We start from the raw sequence: 20,763 nt of genomic DNA, 5'->3' as shown, positions 1-20,763 counted from the left end.
ATAGAGTTGAAGCAAGAAGGCCAGGGTGTGCGCCTCTCTCAGCTCTCCCCACTCTCTGTGGGGACAAGGGAGGCCCTGAGAGTGCCCACTTCATGGGTGCCGTGAGCAATACCCAACCCAAGACCACGTCCATCCTCTCGGGGCGATGGACTGTGGGACCTCTGCCAGGGGCACCCCAGCTCTCTGGGGCCCCTGGGTTGCCACCTGCTATCATTAGCTAAACCTCGCCTCATCCTCCCCTGCTGCCTTCAACGGAACGACTTCCACCCTGGGGCCCTGCTTCTTTCCAGTTGGGACTCTGGTCCAAGGGCCTGGGCACTGCGGCAGAGGGGAGGGCGTGGCCTACCTAGGTTGTTTAGGCTGATCGGCGGGGGCTGGGCTCTTTCCGGGGAGACGAGGGGGTGAGAGGAAGCCGTGGAACCCTGCTCTGTGGGGACCTCTTGGAGGAGTGAGATGCGGTAGTTGGCCCCTACGGTTCTCAGCAGAGTCAAGAGCGCCTTCCTGGTGGCATCTTGTCATGGTTTGGCAGAGGATAGAGATAGTGTCAACATGCAAATAAGAGGCCCCTCCTTCCACACATGGACCCCTGTCTCATCTACCAGGTGACCCGGATATGGGTGGAGCCACCCTGACAGGGTGTGTCCCTCTGTCTGCCTTGTCCAAAGCAGTCTCCTGGGGCCAGGTAAGGCGCTGGGGCTGGCCATGGCACAAGGCAGGAGGAGGGCAGGGGTACCCTGCCTGATTATTCTGGGGAATCCCTTCTTTCCTCCCACTTCCAAGGGAGCAGGGCTCCCACCTCCACAATCAGCAGCTCTCAAAAATGCCACGTGGACGTTCCTTTCAGAGTTTGAAAGGGACAAACCAGCCAGCCAGCCCTCAGTGGATGGGGTGATGGAAAGGATGCCATGGGAAGCAGCACCCGCATCTGTGCACACCCCCCTCAGGTACACACCCACAGAGCCCCACGGATCCCTAAAACCCTCCATCCTCCAGAGGGGCCCCAGGCTCCTGTGAGGAGGACCTGCTCTGGGAGCTCTAGAGCAGGGCTCAGTGGGCATGGCGCAGGGCTGGCACACGCACACTCGCGTCCACAGGGAGGTGCAGGCTCGTGCAGGCATGTGCACACTCGTGCTTGTGCACACTAGAGTGCAGCGCATGCAGGAATCCCACGGCTGTTCTGCTGCCACCTGTCCTGTCCCCACCCCCACTGGCAGCCTGAAAACCCTGACATGGGCCAGGGTGCACAGAAGAGGACCCCCGCTCGGCCAGCCCTGGGTGGCCTGCACCCACACTCAGGGCCACTTCTTGGGGGAAGGAAGCTCCTGGAGTCCCGCATGCTCAGGGCCACTCTCAGCAGGCAGCAGCAGGGCCTAGGGCTGGAACTTGCCTCTTCTCAGTCCCTGAACCCAAACCCCGCCGGATTCTGATCCCATGGGTCAGAACACGTACGTCTGCTGATCTTGGAGGCTATGAGAGCAGGAGTCTCCCCAAAGTCATTCGGGACATCCACCTCTGCCCCGAACACAATGAGGGCCTTGATCATCTCCACGTTGTCTTTCTGTTGGGGCAGAAATGCAACAGCTCAGGAAACAAAGAGAAAAGGACCCCTTCCTGCCAACTCACTCAGTGGGCCTCTCAGATGGGTAGAAACTCGTGCCCTCCGACCCCTACCCCAGGGGCGTCGGCACTCCAACATCTGCAGCTGGAAATCAGTTCCTTACAAATGGGCTTCAAAGTATCCCCAGGTAAAGGCTTAAGAACTCACCCAGGCTCCTCCTCCAAGGAAGAAATGTATCTGTGACCCCAACCCAGAAGCCCTGGGGACACTGAAGAGCCAGCTGCTGGTGGCTTTCAGGAGCAACAGGAGAGGGTGACTGAGGAACGGGAAAGCCGTCCTCCCCACAGAGTCCAGGGAAAAGCACAGCCTCCTGACAGCAGCCTCCAGAGGCAGCTTCGCTCCACAGTGTTGCATTAAACTGGTGGCTGGGAGGAGGGTGGGCATGACCCAGCGGCAAAGGACAAACCAATGCCCTGGCTGCCTGCAAATTGAAGCAGTGTATCTACAGGACTCCCGTTCCATTAGGGTTGATATGGGTGCAGGAAAATATGGGTTTTAATCACTAGCTGATGTATTTCTCTTGGAGTTTCCTTTTATGTGGCACTGGTTTGTCACTTATACCAGTGATAAAAACTTTGCCTTCCAAATAACTTTAAATAATGTTTTAAAACAAGCAAGTTTGAAGAAGTGATCAAGTACATTGAAAAGGTGCTTGAGGAAGCTGCCCCAAACAGATGGTATGCATCAGGAACACGTCGGCAGTCCTCGAAGTGAGACCTGCGGGTCCCATGAATGCAGAGACCCCTTCACAGGGTTTTCAAAGTTAAAGCTATTTTCAGAAAAGATAAAAACGTCACCTGCCTTTGGCACCTTGTTGACATTTGCACTAACAGTGAAAAAACAGTGGATAAAATTGTTGGTGGCTCAGCACTAATCAAGAGAGGGTATCAAACTAATAGCCGGCTCATATTTCTTCACTACTACACACTCAAAGTACCAAAGAAGTTTTTTAAAATAAATAAATAAACCACTTCACTGAAGAATGCCCTTGAGGGCTGGGGTTGTGGCTCAGCGGCAGAGCACTCACGTAGCAAGTGTGAGGCCCTGGTTCGATCCTCAGCACCACATATAACTAAAAATAAAGGCATTGTGTCTACCTACAGCTAAAAAAAAAAAAAAAAAGAAAAAAGAATGCCCGTGATAAAGCAGTAAGAATTACATGGCTGCTTCAGTTACCAGCCCAACTAACTCCTTTTTTTACGGACATAATTTTTTTTTCTTTGTGGTGCCATGGATGGAACCATGCAAGGCAAGCACTTTTATCAGCTGAGCTATAGCCCCAGCCCATGGACATGATTTTTATTGGAAAGAATGACTGACAGCTAAACCAGGAGCGTTCAGCCTCAGACATTCAGGAGACATTTTCCTCAAAAAATGAATGCAGTCAGCCTGTTGCTTCAAGAAAACCAACTGGCAACATCTTTTTTCCATAATAAAATTGAAGCTTCCAAGAAAAAATAAGAATTTCAGAAAACCTGAATGCATCATAATGGGATGAACATCTTCCCCAATTTAAAGACTTTTCTGATGAGGCAGGTGGCAAGATTCACAAATGTAGGTTTTTGACACAAGGCTGAGCATCCCCTAATCTGAAAGTATGAAATCCAAAATGCTCTAAGATCTGGAATTTGTACCTCAAAGTTTCATATTTCTGACAATTTCATATTTTCAGATTAGGTATACCCAAAGGGTAAAGTCTATGCAAATATTCCAAAATTTAAAAAAAATTGAAATCTGAAACACTTCTGGGCCTAAGGATTTCAGATAAGGGACGCTCAACCTATACTGTCCAACGAGACAGGTTAACATTTGGAAGCTATGCAAACTCAGTGCACCAATATTTTCCAAGAATGACACAAAATCCTGCATGGGTAAAAAAAAAAAAAAAATCATGCAAAGTACAAGAGATACCAGTGGATATTTTAAAAAAGACTGAAAAGTTCATGGAGATGGTTTCAGATTGCCCATTGCAACTGTGTCAGAAACTGTTACTCGTTGAATTTGGGTGTAATACTGAACAATACCTACAATTACCCGGAAGAGGTACAACTTCACATCTTTTCCAACTATACCTGTGAGGCTAGACTTTCTTCATACTCTTCAACTAAACAGCATACTGTTTAGAGAATAGGTATAGAAGAAGACATGAGAACGCCTGTGTTTTCTGTGAAGGCAGGCATTAAAAAGATTCACAAAATGTATAATGATATCAACCTTTCGCATTCATCAACTATTTTTTGTTTTGGAAAATAGAGTTGGTTCTCCATGAAAATGTCATTGATGTTATTTGGCATGTGCCTGGTTCATTACTGTTTTCTTTTTTGGGGTGCTAGGGACTGGGAATCTAACCCAGGGCCTTATGCACACTAGGCAAGTGCTTTACCCCAACACCTCTGACCCATTTTTAAATGAATTAATAAATATTTTGAAAATGTCTTAAACTTCTGAAGTAGCAAATATAGAAAGAGGAAATTCATATAAATGAAAGTCTCCAGATCATAAATATTTTTTAAGAGTATAAAGGGACCAAACAGGCCACAGCCTTCGAGAACTGCTTAACTAGATCACTCCAAGGGCCCAGTCAAGAGCTAAAAATGTCCAGTCTTATTTATAGTTTTAGTCTCTCGGGCAACAATGTCTCTGCCACAGTTCTGACCTTTGGTACAAAACAGGATATCTTTGAATTTGTCCTGACTCTACTTCTTTTGGAGTCCCAGGGGTCTTTCCTGTTCTGAGATCCCTAGACAGACGGACTTTCATAAGGACCCCATGGCACGTGCGCACACACACCAACGTGTGCCTCTAACGCATCGTCCATCTTCCGCTCTCTGAGGAACAACATTCCTGCTGGAGTCTGAGGAGGCTCCGGGCTTTAGGGCAGGAATTACCCCCCACCCTCCTCCATCTGAATAAACCCCACCCACCCCCACCACGGCTACTGCTGTCCCAGGGCTTGCGGTCAGGAATCCACAGGACAGTCTGAAGGGCAGCCACCCCCTGCCAGGTACTTCTGTATCCTGCAGACACTGCGCACAGAGCCACCTCCTGCCTGCCATTTAATCACTGTGACGACTCTCCTGGCTGGGCAATGACACCCCATTTTCCAGAGGCTGACAACGGATGAGACTTGCCCCAGACCACAGCTGCTGGCAGCCGGGCGGGATTCTCCCTCATGCCACGTGGGTGCTGGGACACAGGAGGACAAGCTCCTGGAGAAAGAGGAAGGACACGTCATTTGGGGCTGAGGGAGGTCACGGAAGGCTTCCTGAGGGAGGAGGCAGGGTCCAAACTGAGCCTTGGAGGGAGAAAAAGACCGTGAGCAGCCGAGGGAAGGGGGCCGAGGGCTGTGAGCCCCGCTCTGAGGTCTCCTGCAGGCCCACCCGGGCAGCCAGGCAGCGGGGCGCGGGGCAGGCTCACCGACATGGCCAGGTGCAGCGGGGTGTTGCCATTCTCGCCGCGGGCGCCCGCGTTGGCCCCGTAGGTGAGCAGCACCATGACGCAGTCAAAGCGGTTGCGCGTCACTGCCACGTGCAGGGCCGTGTTCCCCGAGGCGCTGGTGCTGTCCACGTCGCAGCCCCGTTTGAGCAGCATCCGGGCCATCTGGGGGCGCAGGCCAGCAAGAGTCAGGGGGGAACTTGGGGAGCAGCCGCTGTCCACGGCAACTGGGCACTGTGCTCCCTCCCCGAGAGGCCCTCGGGAATTGAGGCCTCTGGAAAGCTCTAGCAACGCAAGAGTCCAGAGGCAGGTCCCGGTTACAGGGGTGGCCTGGACCCTGGCTCCTACATCATCAGCACCCCAGGAGCAAGGGACAAAGAGCAGATGTGCTGTTTCTAGGGCTTCCGGTCCCTTCCTGGAGCGAATCCCCATCCCTCCCTGCCACGGCTCCTCTGGGCTCTGTTCCTGAGCTGTTGCCCTCCCTGGGGCCCTGCCAAGGCATCACCCCTCACTGGGCCCTGGCAGCCACATCCTTGCTCCCTGCAGTCCTGAAGCAGAAGGGCCAAGGGGACGAACCTGGGCTTTGGCACCAGACACATTCTATTCTGTGGAGATGGGACTGCAAGTCCCTACTGCATAGGATGTGGTGACAGTAAGGAACCATACATGAAAGGGCCTGACTGGCGTGACACTCCGGGTACACAGAGGTCCCCAGAGGCTGGTACCTCCTCCTCCTGGCCTGGCAGGCCTAGAGTAGGCTGGGTCGTGGGCACACATGGACTATAAACGGCACTTCCTGGTGATGAGACCAGAGGCCCTGATCCCAGCTCAGCTTGTGCTGGAACACAGTTGGGATGCCCATCCAGGCACTCAGGGCCAGCTGAGCAAGCACTGTGGCCACAGCACACCACCTCCGATTTGCGAGGCACTTTACAATTCATGCAGAATGTTCTCAGGCACTACCATCCAACACCTGCAGACAGGCCAGAGGACCCTGCTTCATGGAAAAGAAACCACGGCACAGAGGGGACGCTGCCCCCAGCCAGTGAGCAGCAGAGTAAAGACAGGACTTCACCTCTCCTTGGGCTTATCTCCCATGGGCTCACTGAGACCAGTCCCCAAGTGCCATCTTCAAGATCCTTTGGAGCCTCCTGTCTGCAGGTGCTGATGAACACGGGGCTCTGTCCTGCCCTGGCCCCGGCTCACCTCAGCATTCTTGGCCCAGTGAAGGGGGCTGGCCCCATAGCGAGGGTCCTTGCTGTGGATCTGGTTGCTGTCCATGCTGATGATCATCTCAGCGCACCTGCAGGGAGAGAGGCCACGCAGAAGTGAGGAGAGGCAGGCAGCTGGGTGCTGGTGGCCGTGACTCGGGGCTGTGCCTACTGATGAGGGATAGTTTCCCCTGCATATAAAGTCCCAATGAAGCCAACCCACCGGCCTTGGCAAGGATTTCTTAGCACTCTAAAAACTCAGGATGCAAAGGCAAAAATAAATCAACGCAACTATGTTAAAGGAAAAGCTGTAGCTCAGCAAAGGAAACAAGTAACAAAACAAAAAGTAACAAGTGGAGGGCGGGGTTGCAAACCACATATCAAGTAAGAGGCTGAGACCCAAGTTTATTGAGAACTCTTGCAACTCAATAGCCAGAAAACAACCAATAAATTGTAATGGAATTTCCTTCCTTTTTTAGGCTAAAAAAAATAATAATTAATTTAAAAAATCCTAAACAATTGAATCACAGATTTTAAATAGATGAATTTTATGGCATGCAAATCACATCTCCAAGCTGTTAAAAAAAAAAAAAAAAGAGGGGGCTGGGGCTGGGGCTCAGTGGCAGAGCGCTCACCTAGCACGTGCGAGGCCCTGGGTTCGAACCTCAGCACCACATAAAAATAAAATAAAGATGTTGTGTCCACCGAAAACTAAAAAATAAATATTAAAAAATTCTCTCTCTCTTTCTTTAAAAATAAAATAAAATAAAGGTACTGTGTCCAACTACAACTCAAAAAAAAAAAGAGTCCAGTTCTAGGGACAGCCTGCCTGAGTTAAGCCCTTTGCACGAGCGCCTGGCCTTGGGCAAGCTACTTAACCTCAGACTTTGGTCCCTCAATCTATAAGATGGGATAAGATACAGCAGCTCACTGGGTTGCTAGGAAATGCGCCCAGAGGCGGGGCAGCAGCGGCTGCCATTCGTACCTGTGACCGCCATGGCGGTGGTGTTGGTGCCCCCAGAGTGGAACAAGAGCCTCACCTCCCAACAGCCCTCATGCCAGGGCCAGGAGCCCAGCTCTGGGCTGTGCAGCTGAGCCCACTTCCTCCCCTGGGCTCTCGGGCCTCCGGCTCCAGGGGGCCTCTCGTGGCCAGGCTCGAGCTCCACTCCCCCTGAGCCTTCCCTGAACCCCGCTGCCTGGACACCCTCCTGAGCTCGGAGGGTAACCCGCGTGCCCTCCGTCTCTGCCCTCTCGCTACCTGGCCTCACGTTTCCCTTCCTCCAGGAGGGGACCTCAACACCTGAGTGCAGGCACACGCCCAGCTCTGGTCAAGGTCACTGAATCAACAGACACAGCAAAGGGGCTGCTAGTCTGAGCCAGGACAGCGGCTCTCAGAACAACTGACACGCAGGACACACGCGCTTCTTAGAGAACATGGCCGGCTCCGTGTGGAAGCTGTCACCCTGCTGGGCGTAACACAGCACAAGACTTTCCCTTGGTCTCTGTGCAAGGATCCTCCTGTGTGCTCAGATGCCAGGCCCATACAGATGGCCCGGGGGGCAAAGCAGGTGGCTGAGGGGCAGAAGAGGGAGGCATGGGACAGTGACCAGACTCCTGCACAAAGAAGCCTGGGGTGGTTAGAGCCCAGCAAGAGCTAGGTATGTGTCAGCCCCCTGGGTACAGAAAAGCATCACCTGTCACTTGGTGTCCTTTCAGGTCACAACCCGCAACTAGGCCACCTGACCACTGGGGGTGTTGGTATTTTCTGTAACCATTTGGTCAAGTCTTTCTGACAAGTTCCAGTCCATTTTGGCTGTGCTAGGGAAAATCAAGAAAGTAGGGTTTAGGCTGGGTGCGGCGGGGCACGCCTGGAATCCCAGCAACTGGGGAAACTGAGGCAGGAAGATCACAAGTTTGAGCCCAGCCTCAGCAATTTAGCAAGACCCTGTCTCAAATTTTTAAAAAATTTAAAAAGAGGGATGTAGCTCAGAGATAAAGCACATCTGGGTTCAATTTCTAATATCAAAAAAAAAAAAAAAGGAAGGAGGCAGGTTTATCCCAGCTGAGACAAGACCTCTCCAGGGACAATAGTGTCCCGTGCGTGGGGTCGAGGAAGTAGGTGAAGCCGCAGGGAAGGAAAGCCTCCTCGTCTGCACACACGGCCCTCAAGCAGGTGGCACTGCCAGGTTCTGGGTGACTTGGGGTCTCCTGTCCTGCAGCTGCTTGGTTCAGGGCTCATTTTGTTCATTTCTGCAAGGCCACAGGGTCAATGGGCCAAGAAGTCATTCACCCATTCATTCAATCTAGATGCCCTTCCTGCTAAATGCTACTTTGTGACATTTCGCCTCTTTGATTCCACTCCCCACTCATACTGGTAGAAGAATTTTCCAGAGGCTGAGTTTCCCAAGTCTGGGAGAAGGGGACAGATAAGACAGTGTCTAGAGCTCCCAGGACATGGGCTCAGCACCTGCAGCCCAGCACTGCCACCAGCCAGGAGGGAGCAACGCATCTGGCCAGACAGGACCCTGGCCAAACTGGCCAAACATCCCTGGGCTTTGAGCCAGGCGCAGAAGCCACCAAGCACTGCAGCCAGGAAGGAGGAGACCCCTCCAAGTCTCAGCCTGCACCGAACTGCAGAAGGTGGAGCTGCGTGTGGAGCAGGGTGAGAAGGGAGGACCTAGGAAAGACCGAGACTGCAGGACCTTCTCCATGTTGGCAGAGGGAGGTTCACGGTCAGAAATTAAGGTGTGTACAGAAAAATTCTGAAAGTTCCATTCCTTGCATAGGTGAGCTTGTGGACCAAGTTCACAGCCACCACCCCGTTGTTAGCCAGCCCCTGGGGTGTAGCTGATATGCATCTGATGAGGCTCGGGGACCTGGGCCTCTGCTCTGAGGTCTGTGGAGGATCCTGCTCCCTGGGGCGGGGGGTGGTCTTACCCCTTCTGGGAGAACTTCATGGCGGTGTGGATGGGGTAGCCCCCAGGCCCCATGATGTTGCACCGGGCGTTACACAGCAGCAGCACGCGCACCATCTCCTGCTTCCCCATCTGGCAGGCCAGGTGCAGCGGGGTCAGCCCTTGGTTGTTCACCTGGTTCAGGCCAGCAGAGGCGTTCTTCCCTAGGAGCTGACGGCAGGACATCAGGGACAGGCTGAAGCCCCCTGCATGCTCCCCGGACACCCACCGGGGCTACCTCTTTGGGGGACTGAAGGGGAAGGGATTTGATGCCCTGAGGATGCCACTAAGAAAATAAAGAGGACCGACAGGGAAAGGGGGCTGTGGGAAAAGCAGTGGCGCACCAGGTGGCCAGGGCGACCGGGGAGGGGCGGCCACTGGGCTCACAGCAAAGTCCTTCAAACAAGAAGCTTAGAAGGTGGTGGCATCTAGGGGTGGGCCCTGAGGTTCTAGGTAGAAGCCTTTCTTGCTTTCCATTTTTATTCTCCTGTTCAGCTTCAATGTTTTTTCTATGTGCAGATGTTATACTTTCAAGAAAAGGACAGTTGTTCCTTGATATCCACAGATTAGTTCCAGGACACATGCCCCATTCCAAAGTCCCTGGATGTCTACATCCTTATATGAACGTTAACACACACCCTCCCATGTCCTCTGTTGCATTGTATTTATTTATTTATTTATTTTGAGGCTGCCCTTGAACTCTGATCCTCCTGCCTCGGCCTCCCAGGTAGTGAGGTTAGAGGTGTGCCACCGTGCCCGCCTCCTACGCACTTCAAATCATCTCGGATCACCTGCAGGACCAGAGGCAATGTAAACGCTATATGTACAATTCTCATACTATGTTGTTTAGAGAAAAACCACAAGAAAAAAGTCTGTCCATGTTCAGTACAGAAGCAATGTTTTAAAAACATTTCGATTCTCAGTTTGAGGAGTCGGTGGATGTAAAATCCTCAGATATGGAGGCCACTGTCCTGGTACAGTTGAGGGGTTTGTTTCTCACTTTTGCTGCATGCTATCTCCTTGAGGTTAATTATGGCCACTGGACACCCATGTGACATCAGGATCACCTCATGATGACCTTGGGCCTACAGGCCGGCTGGTGACACAACAGGGCTGACATCAAGGTTGGAGGCCAGGGCCACCTGCCTCTTGCTTTGTGGCCCTTAGTGGGGCCTGAACCTCAGTTTCTTTGGAGAGAGAAAGAAGTGGACAAGGCCCCAGCCAGGGGCCTCCTGAGGGTGGACCAGAGCACAGCACTCAGGACCAGGCCAGCCCGTCAGCAGTTGATCAAGAATAGTGACCAGAGAATGTGTTCCTGGCCTCGAGGCAGTGCCTGCAGCACACTCTCAGGGAACACTAAGCACAAGGTACAGTTCACAATTTCCAGAAGAATCCAATGCCAAGGCAGAGACAAGGGCATACCCTTCAGAAGGGGCTGCTCTTTCTAGACAATTAAAACATTATGTGATATTCTCCTGTTTTCTTTCAACCTAACACAATAGTTTTTAAATAACAATTAAAAAATAAAAAAACCTTCTAAGTAATCAAAAAATCCACACAAGCACCTGACACACACACCTACCAGAGCCAGAAGGAGACTGGTTTGTTTTGTTTGAGTTCCTGGAGCCAGAGTCCTCAAGCAAGGTCTGACCTGGAGGCACCAGCCCAGAGGGCAGGCTCACAGAGGGCAGGCTCACAGAGGGCAGGCTCACAGAGGGCAGGCTCACAGAGGGCAGGCTCACAGAGGGCAGGCTCACAGAGGGCAGGCTCACAGAGGGCAGGCTCACAGAGGGCAGGCTCACAGCGGTGCAACTGGCCGGAGCTGGACGTGGATGTGGTTTAGTTGGCTGGGTTGGGGGATTTTCCCAGGCTGTCACAGCAGAGGCCAACCTTGTCTCCTGACAAGTGTCACGTTGACACACGAGCCCAGGGCCCCTGAGAGAACTGCGGTACGGTACATGGAGGTGTGGTCAGAACCATTACCCTGCCCTGCCCCTGCTCACCTGCAGCACCTGGGAGTTGTCCCCCTGCACAGCATAATGGAAGGCAGTCTCTCCCTTGTTGTCGGTGACGTCCATCTGGGCATGGCAGTACTGCACCAGCTCCACCAGGATCTCGCTGTCCCCCTTGCGGCAGGCCAGGTGCAGGGGGGTGCAGCCCTCCTCATTCTCCGTGCTGTTGGCACAGCTGCAGGGAGGCAGGGGAGTGATCAAACAGGGGCCAAGAAGCCCAGGCACAGAAGGGGACTCGGGCTGGGGAATCAGGACATGCTGGTGTCTGTGCTAGCAGTGCCACCCCGCTCAAGCCGGCCGGTTCAGACTCAGGGCTGAGTGGCCACTTATTGGGTTTCTGATGATCTGTATCAGGGTTTAGTTCACTTTCACATCTGAGTGAGAGAGGTGACCCAGGGCCACACCAGCATGAGGTGGCAACGGGGTGACATGGAAAAGGGCACAGGACGCAGAAATCCTGCTAACCTTGACCAATGCACTTAACCTCTCTGGGCTTAAATGTCATGTACAGAACCTGCTGCACCTGCCCAGGAAACAGATCTGCTGTGACATCAGACACCTTGCCGTCCAGGATCCTGCATGCAAACATGCGCACAGTGTGGCCTGAGCTGCAGGCCCAGGGGCTGAAGCAAGTGGTCCTGGGGGAGAACCAGAGGAGGCGTGGCTACCTCTGGGCAGTGGCCAGTTGGCATCCTGTGCAAGAGCCGGCAGCATCCTCTCCATGGGCCTCACTGCTGGCCCAGTGGACACACCACAAAGGCATCCAGCTGCCAAAAGGGCACCAGACCTTTGAAGGAGACACCAGGTGGGAGCCCCCACTCAGCCCTCTCCAGCTGAGGACTGGGCATGCTCTGTTGCTCCTGACCTGAGTCGGCCTTCCTGAGTCCTGACCCAAGGCCAGGCGGCTCCTTTTTAGTTCAAACCAACCCAGCCCCGCGCACCTGATGATGCGGCTGTGATGGAAGCACTCGCGGATCCCCAGCTCCACCGCCAAGTGCGCCACGGACCAGCTGGGGTGGTTGCGGATGAGGTCGGTCAGGTGCTGGAGGGCCTCGAGGTGCAGGACCTGCAGGGAGCTCTCGTAGAAGGGCGGCAGCTGCGACGAGAACTGCTGGAAGTGCACCAGTGCGTCGGCCTCCGACTCCAGCTGGAAGAGTCTGCGGCAGGACAGGAGGTGACAGGACGGAGCCAGGCAGGCCCCTCAGCCCTGTACAGTTGCAGCCATGGTGTCCCCATGCAGGCCACCAGAGCCAGCCTCATCCCCGCCCGCCCACAGCCGAAAGGAGCCTGGCTTGCACGTCTCAATGTGCAAAAACTTTTCCCCCTCCCCCCCCCCCGCACCGGCTTTTATATTTTATTTAACCAAAGCTCTGTCACAGCCCCTTTCTAATTTGATCGTTACATCTCAGGCCTTAGTCTCCAATATCTGGCCCCTGGTACATGGTAAGAATTTAAAAATTTAACCTAAACATCCAGCAATAGAAGATCATATAAATTGGGATACATCCGTGGATGGACAATAAGCAGTCAGTAAAATGAAATTAAAAGAACACAGAGGGCTGGGCTGGGGCTCAGCGGTAGAGCGCTCTCCTGGCGTGCATGAGGCGCCAGGTTCCATCCTCAGCACCATGAAAAATAAAATACAGATACTGTGTCCATCTAAAACTAAAAACAGATAGTTTTAAAAAAAGGACATGGAAATATTTATTTTGTAAAAAAGCAGAATAAAAATCATAAATGTTACAATGTGACTACAACTGTGTAAAAAAAGACTAGAAGGAAATATGTCAAAATCTGCATGATATTTTAATAACTTAAATGTTCTTATTCATTTCTGTAGTTTCTAGATTTTCTATAGTGAGCATATGTTTTTATAATCAGAAAACAATTTTTTGTTATTTTTAAGAAACTAGGTTTGAATTCAAGTTCTGTTATTAAATTGTTGTGTGGCTTTAAGAAAACCCGTTCCCCTGCAATCTGTATTTGGGGTAAAAATGGGAGTTCATAACTCACTTGAAACTATTGTTCAAAGTATGATATGTCAAGAGCTTTGTAATGCTGTGAACAACCAATAAAAAAAAAAAAGAAAACCCGTTCCCTCCCTGAGCCCCATTTGAAACAAGACTAATTGTACCTTCCCTCCTCCTCACAGGAAGCTGTGAGGACAGATGAGAAAGCAATGTGACCAACTAAAGCCATGATAATCCATGTCAGTGATGGCCACTTGAAATTCTTATTTCTTTTTTTCTTTTTTGGTTCGAGGGATTGAACCCAGGGTAACCACTGACTCATATCCCCAGCCCTTTTTAGTTTATTTTTTACTTAGAGACAGGGTCTCCCTGACTTACTTTGGACCTTGCTAAATTACTGAGGCTGGCTTTGAACTTGTGATCCTCCTGCTTCAGCCTCCCAAGCCACTGGGGTTATACCACCAAGCCCAGCAGCGACTTGAAATTCTGATCAGGGTTCAACATACCAGAAGGTTCTGCCTCATCCACACAAGCCCAGCAGCCAGCTGGGTCTAGTGGAGGCAGGGCCCAGTGTGGTCTCAACAGGGGGCAGGCCCTACACAGTGGGGTCATTTACAGCCACCTCCTGAGCCTGTGGCCTGTGCCCGACCCCGTTCTAAAGGGAAGGAATGAAGAGACCGTGGGTGACGCCCTGCCCTCCCAGAGCCTGTGTTCTTAGAGATCAGCAAGAGAAAGATTTTAAAAGCCCACGATGAAGACAGACACTGGGCGGACTGTCGGGTAATAAGTGCTACAGGAACAACAACGGCACAAAGTGGGAAGGACAAGAGGTGCCCCAACACACACACACACACACACACACACACACACACACACACACACACCGTCCCTCGGCTAGTGAGTTCCATCTCACCAACTCACCAACCCAACCACGAGGAACGCAGCTGCCGGGCAGACGGAGCAGCTGGGAGTCGGTCACCGGGTCCGGCACCAGGGCTGCAGGAGTGGCCCCGACAGGAGCCTTCAGTGCAGTGGTGGGACTGCAGCCTGTTGGGAGTGGGCTTGAGGAGCAGGGAAGTGAGGAGCTATGGCTGGCAGGTGCAGATGACGTTCCCAGGAGGCTGCTGCTGAGGAGCACACGCAGAAGTGGAGCAATGGGTAAGGGCACAGGCCTTTGAATGACCAAGGGGACGGCAGGAAGGACCTCCCAGTCCACCATGGCAGATGATAAAGGAGACAGATGCCCACGGTGCACAGCCCAGGGGCAGGACAGGAGATCACAAGATGCTCACTGCCTCTTAAGACCATGATGAGCTACCCGACTGGGAAGGGGTGGCAGAGGCCTGCCTGAGCCCAGCAATGACAGAAGCCAGCCCTGCCTGAGCCCGGAGTCAAGGGATGGGTGCTGTTTGAGAGGACAAATTATAAACCACATGCTGACAGCCTCCTGGGACTCAGGCCAGGGGGCTGCGCCCAGGGGGCTGCCAGGACACAGCCCGGGGCGCACCTCTCACTTTGGGTAAGATCTAGAAGGCTCACAGTCCAGGAAGGAGGCTGAGGCACACAGGGCCAAGTCCTCCCAGGAACACAGCATGGCCTCAGACCACTTGGTTCCAGAAACTGGAGTGAGACTGACCGACTGAAACTGTCCCCGGGTACCCAGGAGAAGCCAAATACCTCTGCTCCCAGTGGAGAATCATCAACTAGGCTTCAGTTGACTCCCAGCAGCTCATGTGCAAATACAATGTTCAACACATCCTCAAACTCACAGGACAGGTGGGCTCAGGCAGGAAAGAAGGCAACAGGAACAGGTCTGTAAGGGGGCTATAAATACTGAAGTTCTCTGACGAAGACTTTAAAATAATTATGGTAACACTCAGGAAGATAGGAAATTGAGAATTTTTACGAAAAACTTGAAACTTGGAAGAAAGAATCAAATAGAATTCAAGATCAGGAGCTCAGCAGCCAGGCATATTAGCAGAACAGCCGGTGACGAGAGACAACTAGCGAATGGTGTGGGGCCACACGAATGACCACGCCCTCCAGTCCTGATGCCCCAGCCTCTGGCCGCCACTGCATTCGTGGTGGCCTGGTCACAGACAGCTCGGATGGCAAGGAGGTCTTCTTTGGGGGGCGTGCCCCAGAGCTGAGTTACACTCACCTGTTCCCTTGAGTCCTGCCCCTTCTGCCCTTTTGTGGACAGAACTTTCTAAGAACAAGCGGTCCCCCCGTAAAAGCCCCCTTCTGACCATGCTCCCTCGCTCTCGTCAGCCTCTCGTCACCTTCTCTTGCTCTCCCTCTTTGGGAGACGGAGGCCGAGGGCCAGGCAAGTGGCCTTGAAGCTCGTGTAAAGGTAAATTGTGTCTGTGTTTTATTTTGTGCCCCTGCAAATTCACTCGAGTGATCTTAGTTCAGCTGCCTGCGCTGGTCGGGGACAGCAGGTGGCGGGGAACCAGGGACGCTGGGTGGGTTTCCAGGTAGCCCTGGGGGAGTGCACTTCAGAAATGCCGTGATGCGGGACCTGGTTGTGGAAGAAGCAGCCAACGAGAGCCAGGGACGTCAAAGAACTCGACGGGCAGAAAAAGGTTTACCTGATGACCCTGGACACTCTAAGTGGAGAGGGACACGGTCGGGGGCCCAACTGGCTCAGTTCCTGAAAACAGAGAGTGGCGTTCTGTGAGGAAGAGTCACCAGATCTGCGCTTGGGAGAGGCTCGGTGGAAAGTGTCTAGGGCGCCTCTCGGCCGAGGGTCTCAGGGTACAGGGAGAATGGTCCAGTCTGGACTGCCCTGGGGTGTCTGGGGACCAGGGAGGGCCCAGGAGACCTGGGGAAGGGGCAGGGCTCCAGAAAGCAACGAGAAGTCTGGGCAGGAGAAGCCGAGGCGGCCCGGGCGGTTTGGCCTCTGCTTGGGGTCAGTTCTCGCCATCCAAGCAAACGGCAGATGGCAGCCTCGGGGAGCCCGAGACCAGACCTTCCGTCGCCGCTGAACCAGACAGAGCAGTGACTGCGAAGCGCACCAACCCGACGCGGGGGTAGGGGTTCGGGCTAGAGAGGAAAGCAGCCCGGTGGGCTCCTGAGGCAGTTCAAGGTGAAGGGGAGGAAAACGGATGGGAGACACTGACGAAGCCGAGCCACAGTCCGAGGACCCAGCCAGAGGGTGAGGACGACCTAGAGGAGGCTCGGGTCATTACGTCTGGCTGGCCCCGCGCCTGCCATCTGGGTCCGGCCACTCTCCTCTGGAGAACGAGGTCCCATAACCACTCCGGGCTGCTGGCAGCCTCGCTTATGCCCCTCCAATGTGGCCGTGGGGCAGCACTGGCAAAGGGGAGAAAGATCAGGAAAGTAAGCAGAATACAACATGGAGAGGAAATGGGGACCATGCAGGATAGCAGGAGAGACGTCAAGCACGCAATGAGCAGCTCCCCCTTCAACGTGGCTGAGTCCAGATCAGAACAGAAAATGCAGCAGCAGGCCTCACTTGAACAACGGATGCCTACGCTTTCCAAAACTGCTTTTTAAAATTATTCCACTGATTCACTGTATCCTATAAGCCCTTCTCCCTACAAAAAGCAAACAAAAGCACGAAAACTTAGCACCTTGTAGAGGTTTTAAAGCACGGCCCCAAAGTCTTGACACTCCTCTTGCTGAGCAGTGGGAAGCTGTATCTCTTTAACCTTTATTCTTGCTCTGAAACTGCTTTTCCGAGAGAATGTGGCAGTCAAGATGCTGTCCTAGTTTCCAGATGGAGGTCAAAAGAGACTGGAGGCTTCTACTTCTCTTGGGCCTCCGCCATCGTACCAGGGGAAGCCCAAGCAAGGTGTAGAGAGGCCCCTTGGCCCCAGGTGAACTCCCACCAACTTACTAGCCAGGAGAGACATCTTCAAGGCCGATCGTGCAATCAAGCCACCCCAGCTGACGGCACACAGACTAGAATTAAGCACTTCCCACTGAGCTCTGCTCAAACTGCAGAGCTTGAGGCAAAATAAATAATCATGGTGTAAAGCCACCACGTTTTGAGGTAGACTGTGAAATAACAACAACTGATAATAATACACAGTTTGACATGAGAGCAATAATGATACCTTGCCATAATACAGCTGCTGAAAGAAAACAAAGCGTAAGAAGAAAATAAGGGAAATAGTGAGCAAAGAGGTTCTTTTCAAAGGGCAAACATCAGAATGACAGCTGGCTCCTTGAACCGGGGGCCAGAGATAACAGAATAACATCCCGTCCCTAAAGAGCTAAGAGATATGTGCCAATCAGAGTCCTGCACTCTGCAAGGAAGCAAGCGAACCCCTTCAAGGGTAAACTGGAAGGGCTGGGGTACAGCTCAGTGGTGGAGTACTTGCCTGGAATATGAGGCCCTGGGTTCCACCCCCAGCAAAGCGCGCGCGCACACACACACACACACACACACACACACACACACACACACACACACAAAACCCCACAGACCTTGTCATTAGTAGACCCACACTAAAGGAAATATGAAAGATTTTTTTTAATTAGTTGGACACAACACCTTTATTCATTTATTTTTATGTGGTACTAAGGATTGAACCCAGAGCCTTGCACATATTAGGCAAGCACTTTACCGCTGAGCCACAATCCCAGCCCATGAAAGATTTTTCTTCACGTAGAAGGAACATGATCCTAGGTGGATGGTCAAAGGAGCCAGAGAGAATGAAACATCATGACATGGCAGATGTGTGAGTGAATCTACATAGAACATTGGTGGCACAATGTCTTGCTGGGTTTAAAATAAAATGCACAATTTAAAAACAACACATGGCATAACAAAAGACCCTTTTGCTTCTCTGGAAGAGGCTATCATACCATACAGTTCAGTGAGCTGTAACCTCTGGGGTCCTGTTGAGGACTGTGGAAGGTTCCTGATTTCATGCTACTTTTATAAGAACATGTCAGACTGTCACAGTCTCACAGATGTTGGGAGAAGACACAAAATTCCTGGGCCAAAGACAAAAGACTGTTTACTACTCACAGCAATAGCCAAGGTTTCAACATTTGTGCCAATGTCCAGGGATCCCAATTCCCTCAGAGGCCATGAAGAGGGCAGATATATCACTTGCTTACGTTGCATCACAAGAGGGAAACCCCAACTCAGAAACTGGACTCTTTCATAATTGACAATAAACAACCAGTCTATCCTTTGCTACCGGGGAAGAACTTTTTGTACTAAAAAGAAAGCAAAGCTGCCCTCTCAGAAACCCCAGTTCTGTCTTCCAAGACTGTCTGCTATACACACAACCTCGAAAAGACAGCTTGGAACAAAGTCAATGTCTCTGCTACCAGGATGCACAGAAAGCAGCATTACGGACTATGGGGAACTGGGGAACCGTTTCTAAGAGTTACAATTTAAAAATAACTACAGAGAGTACTTTCCAAGCCAACAAAGAGGGGAAATAGAATAATAAGAAAACAATCACAAACTGCAAAAGCATCATGCTAAGTGAAAAATGCCAGGCTCAGAAGCCCAAGTGCTACAGGATCAAACGCAAAACCACAGTGACAGAAAGCAGGTCCTGGGGCGAGTGCAGGGGATCTATTTATGGCAAAGGAGCATAGAGGAAATCTGGGGACTCACAGAGGTATTTCCTATCTTATTGTGTTGGTGGTCACATGAACATGTACCTTTATCAAAACCCAACAAATGGTACACTTAAAATTGGTCAATTTTATTTTTGTAAATTGCATCTCAATAAAGTCAACTAAAACAAAAAACACACACAGCAAAAGAAAACAAGAGCCAGCACAGAGGCTGAGGCAGGAGGCTCACAAGTTCAAAGCCAGCCTCAGCAACTTAGCGAGGCCCCAAGCAACTCAGCAAGACCCTGCCTCTAAATAAAATATAAAAAAGGCTGGAGATGTGGCTCAGTGGTTAAGCATCCCTGGGTTTAATCCCAGGTACCAAAAAAAAAAAAAAAAAAAAAAAAGAAGGAAACAAAATAGGAAGAACAGAAAAAAAAGCAAAGAGTAAGATGGTAGATTGCAACCCCAATATGTCAGGATTATATTAAGTATAAATAAACTAAATGCGTGAAATAGAGTGTAAGGAGAAACAGGCAGCACACCTTTGGCAAGACTAGAAGTACAAGGAAATCCATAAACACAAACCAGGGGAAAGCCAGGGACCACCATGACGTCAGGCCCAGAGCAGTCACACTTCCCCAGGAAAGCACGACGATGGTACATCAATGTGTACCTAATAAGAAAACTCCCACATAAAGCCAAAGGAGAGAGAACAGCCAAATCCACCACCACAGCGAGACACTTACCCATCCTCTGTTACTCACAATCCAAACAAGCAGACAAAAGCAAACTGCAACCCTCTGCATGTGGGAGAGTTAGTGAACTGGACCTAACGGGCTTGCCGTCTCTGTCCACGTGGACTGCTTTGACCAAACAGAGACTGAATTGGTTAAAACAACAAAAATTATCACTCGCACGTTGGGAGGCAGGAAGTCCAAGACAAAGTGCCCGTGGACAGGGTGTCTGACTCGGGCCTGCTCCTCAGAGTGGCACCTCCTGTGGCAGCTCCTTCAGGCCTCTTCGATAACGGCACTGATTCCATTCGTGAGCCTCACCACCTCCCAAAGGCCCCTCCCTAAACACAATCACACCAGGGACCCAGGGTTAACACACGAGTGGGGCACAAGCTCTTAGACTACAGAACATAACACAGCTTCCCCACCAACCACAGGAGGCACATTCTTTTCAATCACACACAAATGACATTATCAGTGCTGGGCTTATGAGGGCCGTAAAGCAAATCTGTGCACATTTCAAAGACCTGAAAATATTTAGACCATGTTCTCTGGTCACAATGCAATTAAGCTAGAAATCAACAGCAAAAAGATAACTACAAACCGGGCCATGTTTAAATATGAAGAAGACACATGTAAATTATCTAAGTTTCAAAGAATAGGTCACAGTGAAGTTTAGGGAATATCTTATTCAATGATCATGCAAACATCATCTGTCAAACTCGAGGAATGAACTTGTGCTCCTGGCCGTGACCCAGGAGCTGGTATCAGTCCAGCCTCGGCTTAACAAGTGCGAAGGCAGGAGGGAATGCATACAGCTGTCTGAAGACCAAAGAGAAACCAAGGCAGGCAGGATGCGTAGGGCCAACTTAAAAGAAAGAAGCCCACAGAGATAAGTGCCTCCTGTTTACGTTCTCATTCCGGCCCCCTGGGACCTGTGGGAGAGTCACAGACACCAAGTGTAAGCTGCAGCCTGCTGCTCCTGGCACTCTCCCCAGGACGGAGTTCCTGTGGCCAGGACTTGAGGGAATCAGAGAATGAGCCCTAATTCTGCACACGATGTTCCCTACTAAACCAGAGCACAGTTTAGAAACCAGACAGAAACAGCAACAAGGAGGAGAGAGTGGAGAAGCAGCTCTGGCAGCTGTTTAGTAGTGGGGAAACAGGAGAGTGCAGGCTACCAAGGGAGAAGGCAAACAGACCCTGGAAAAACACTGTCAGCCGGGTCTTCAGAGCCGCTGCCCTCCAGAGTAAAGGTCACGACTTAGGAGTGGGAGTC

The 20,763-nt window shown here is 51.7% G+C and overlaps 1 protein-coding gene across 9 annotated transcripts in view; it reads right to left on the bottom strand.

Moving 5' to 3' along the window:
* Pla2g6 (phospholipase A2 group VI) overlaps nucleotides 1-20,763 on the bottom strand; it is a 48,966-nt gene that overhangs the window by 10,597 nt on the left and 17,606 nt on the right. For 8 of the 9 annotated variants that reach the window (XM_021724417.3, XM_021724416.3, XM_013357277.4 and 5 more), the window contains 7 exons: nucleotides 12,172-12,387; nucleotides 11,222-11,405; nucleotides 9,202-9,389; nucleotides 6,260-6,356; nucleotides 5,036-5,218; nucleotides 1,450-1,558; nucleotides 347-511 (listed from right to left, as the gene is read on the bottom strand). In XM_021724417.3, the coding sequence (XP_021580092.1) occupies nucleotides 347-511; nucleotides 1,450-1,558; nucleotides 5,036-5,218; nucleotides 6,260-6,356; nucleotides 9,202-9,389; nucleotides 11,222-11,405; nucleotides 12,172-12,387 (1,142 nt within the window). The remainder of the gene's footprint in view (nucleotides 1-346; nucleotides 512-1,449; nucleotides 1,559-5,035; nucleotides 5,219-6,259; nucleotides 6,357-9,201; nucleotides 9,390-11,221; nucleotides 11,406-12,171; nucleotides 12,388-20,763) is intronic. The other variant, XM_078052746.1, reaches the window with a different exon arrangement.

The sequence above is a fragment of the Ictidomys tridecemlineatus genome, chromosome 6, assembly GCF_052094955.1.
Source record: "Ictidomys tridecemlineatus isolate mIctTri1 chromosome 6, mIctTri1.hap1, whole genome shotgun sequence".
NCBI classification, from domain to species: Eukaryota; Metazoa; Chordata; class Mammalia; order Rodentia; family Sciuridae; genus Ictidomys; species Ictidomys tridecemlineatus.
Note: the sequence above shows the minus strand (reverse complement) of the source record. Positions and strands in the feature narration are given on the sequence as shown.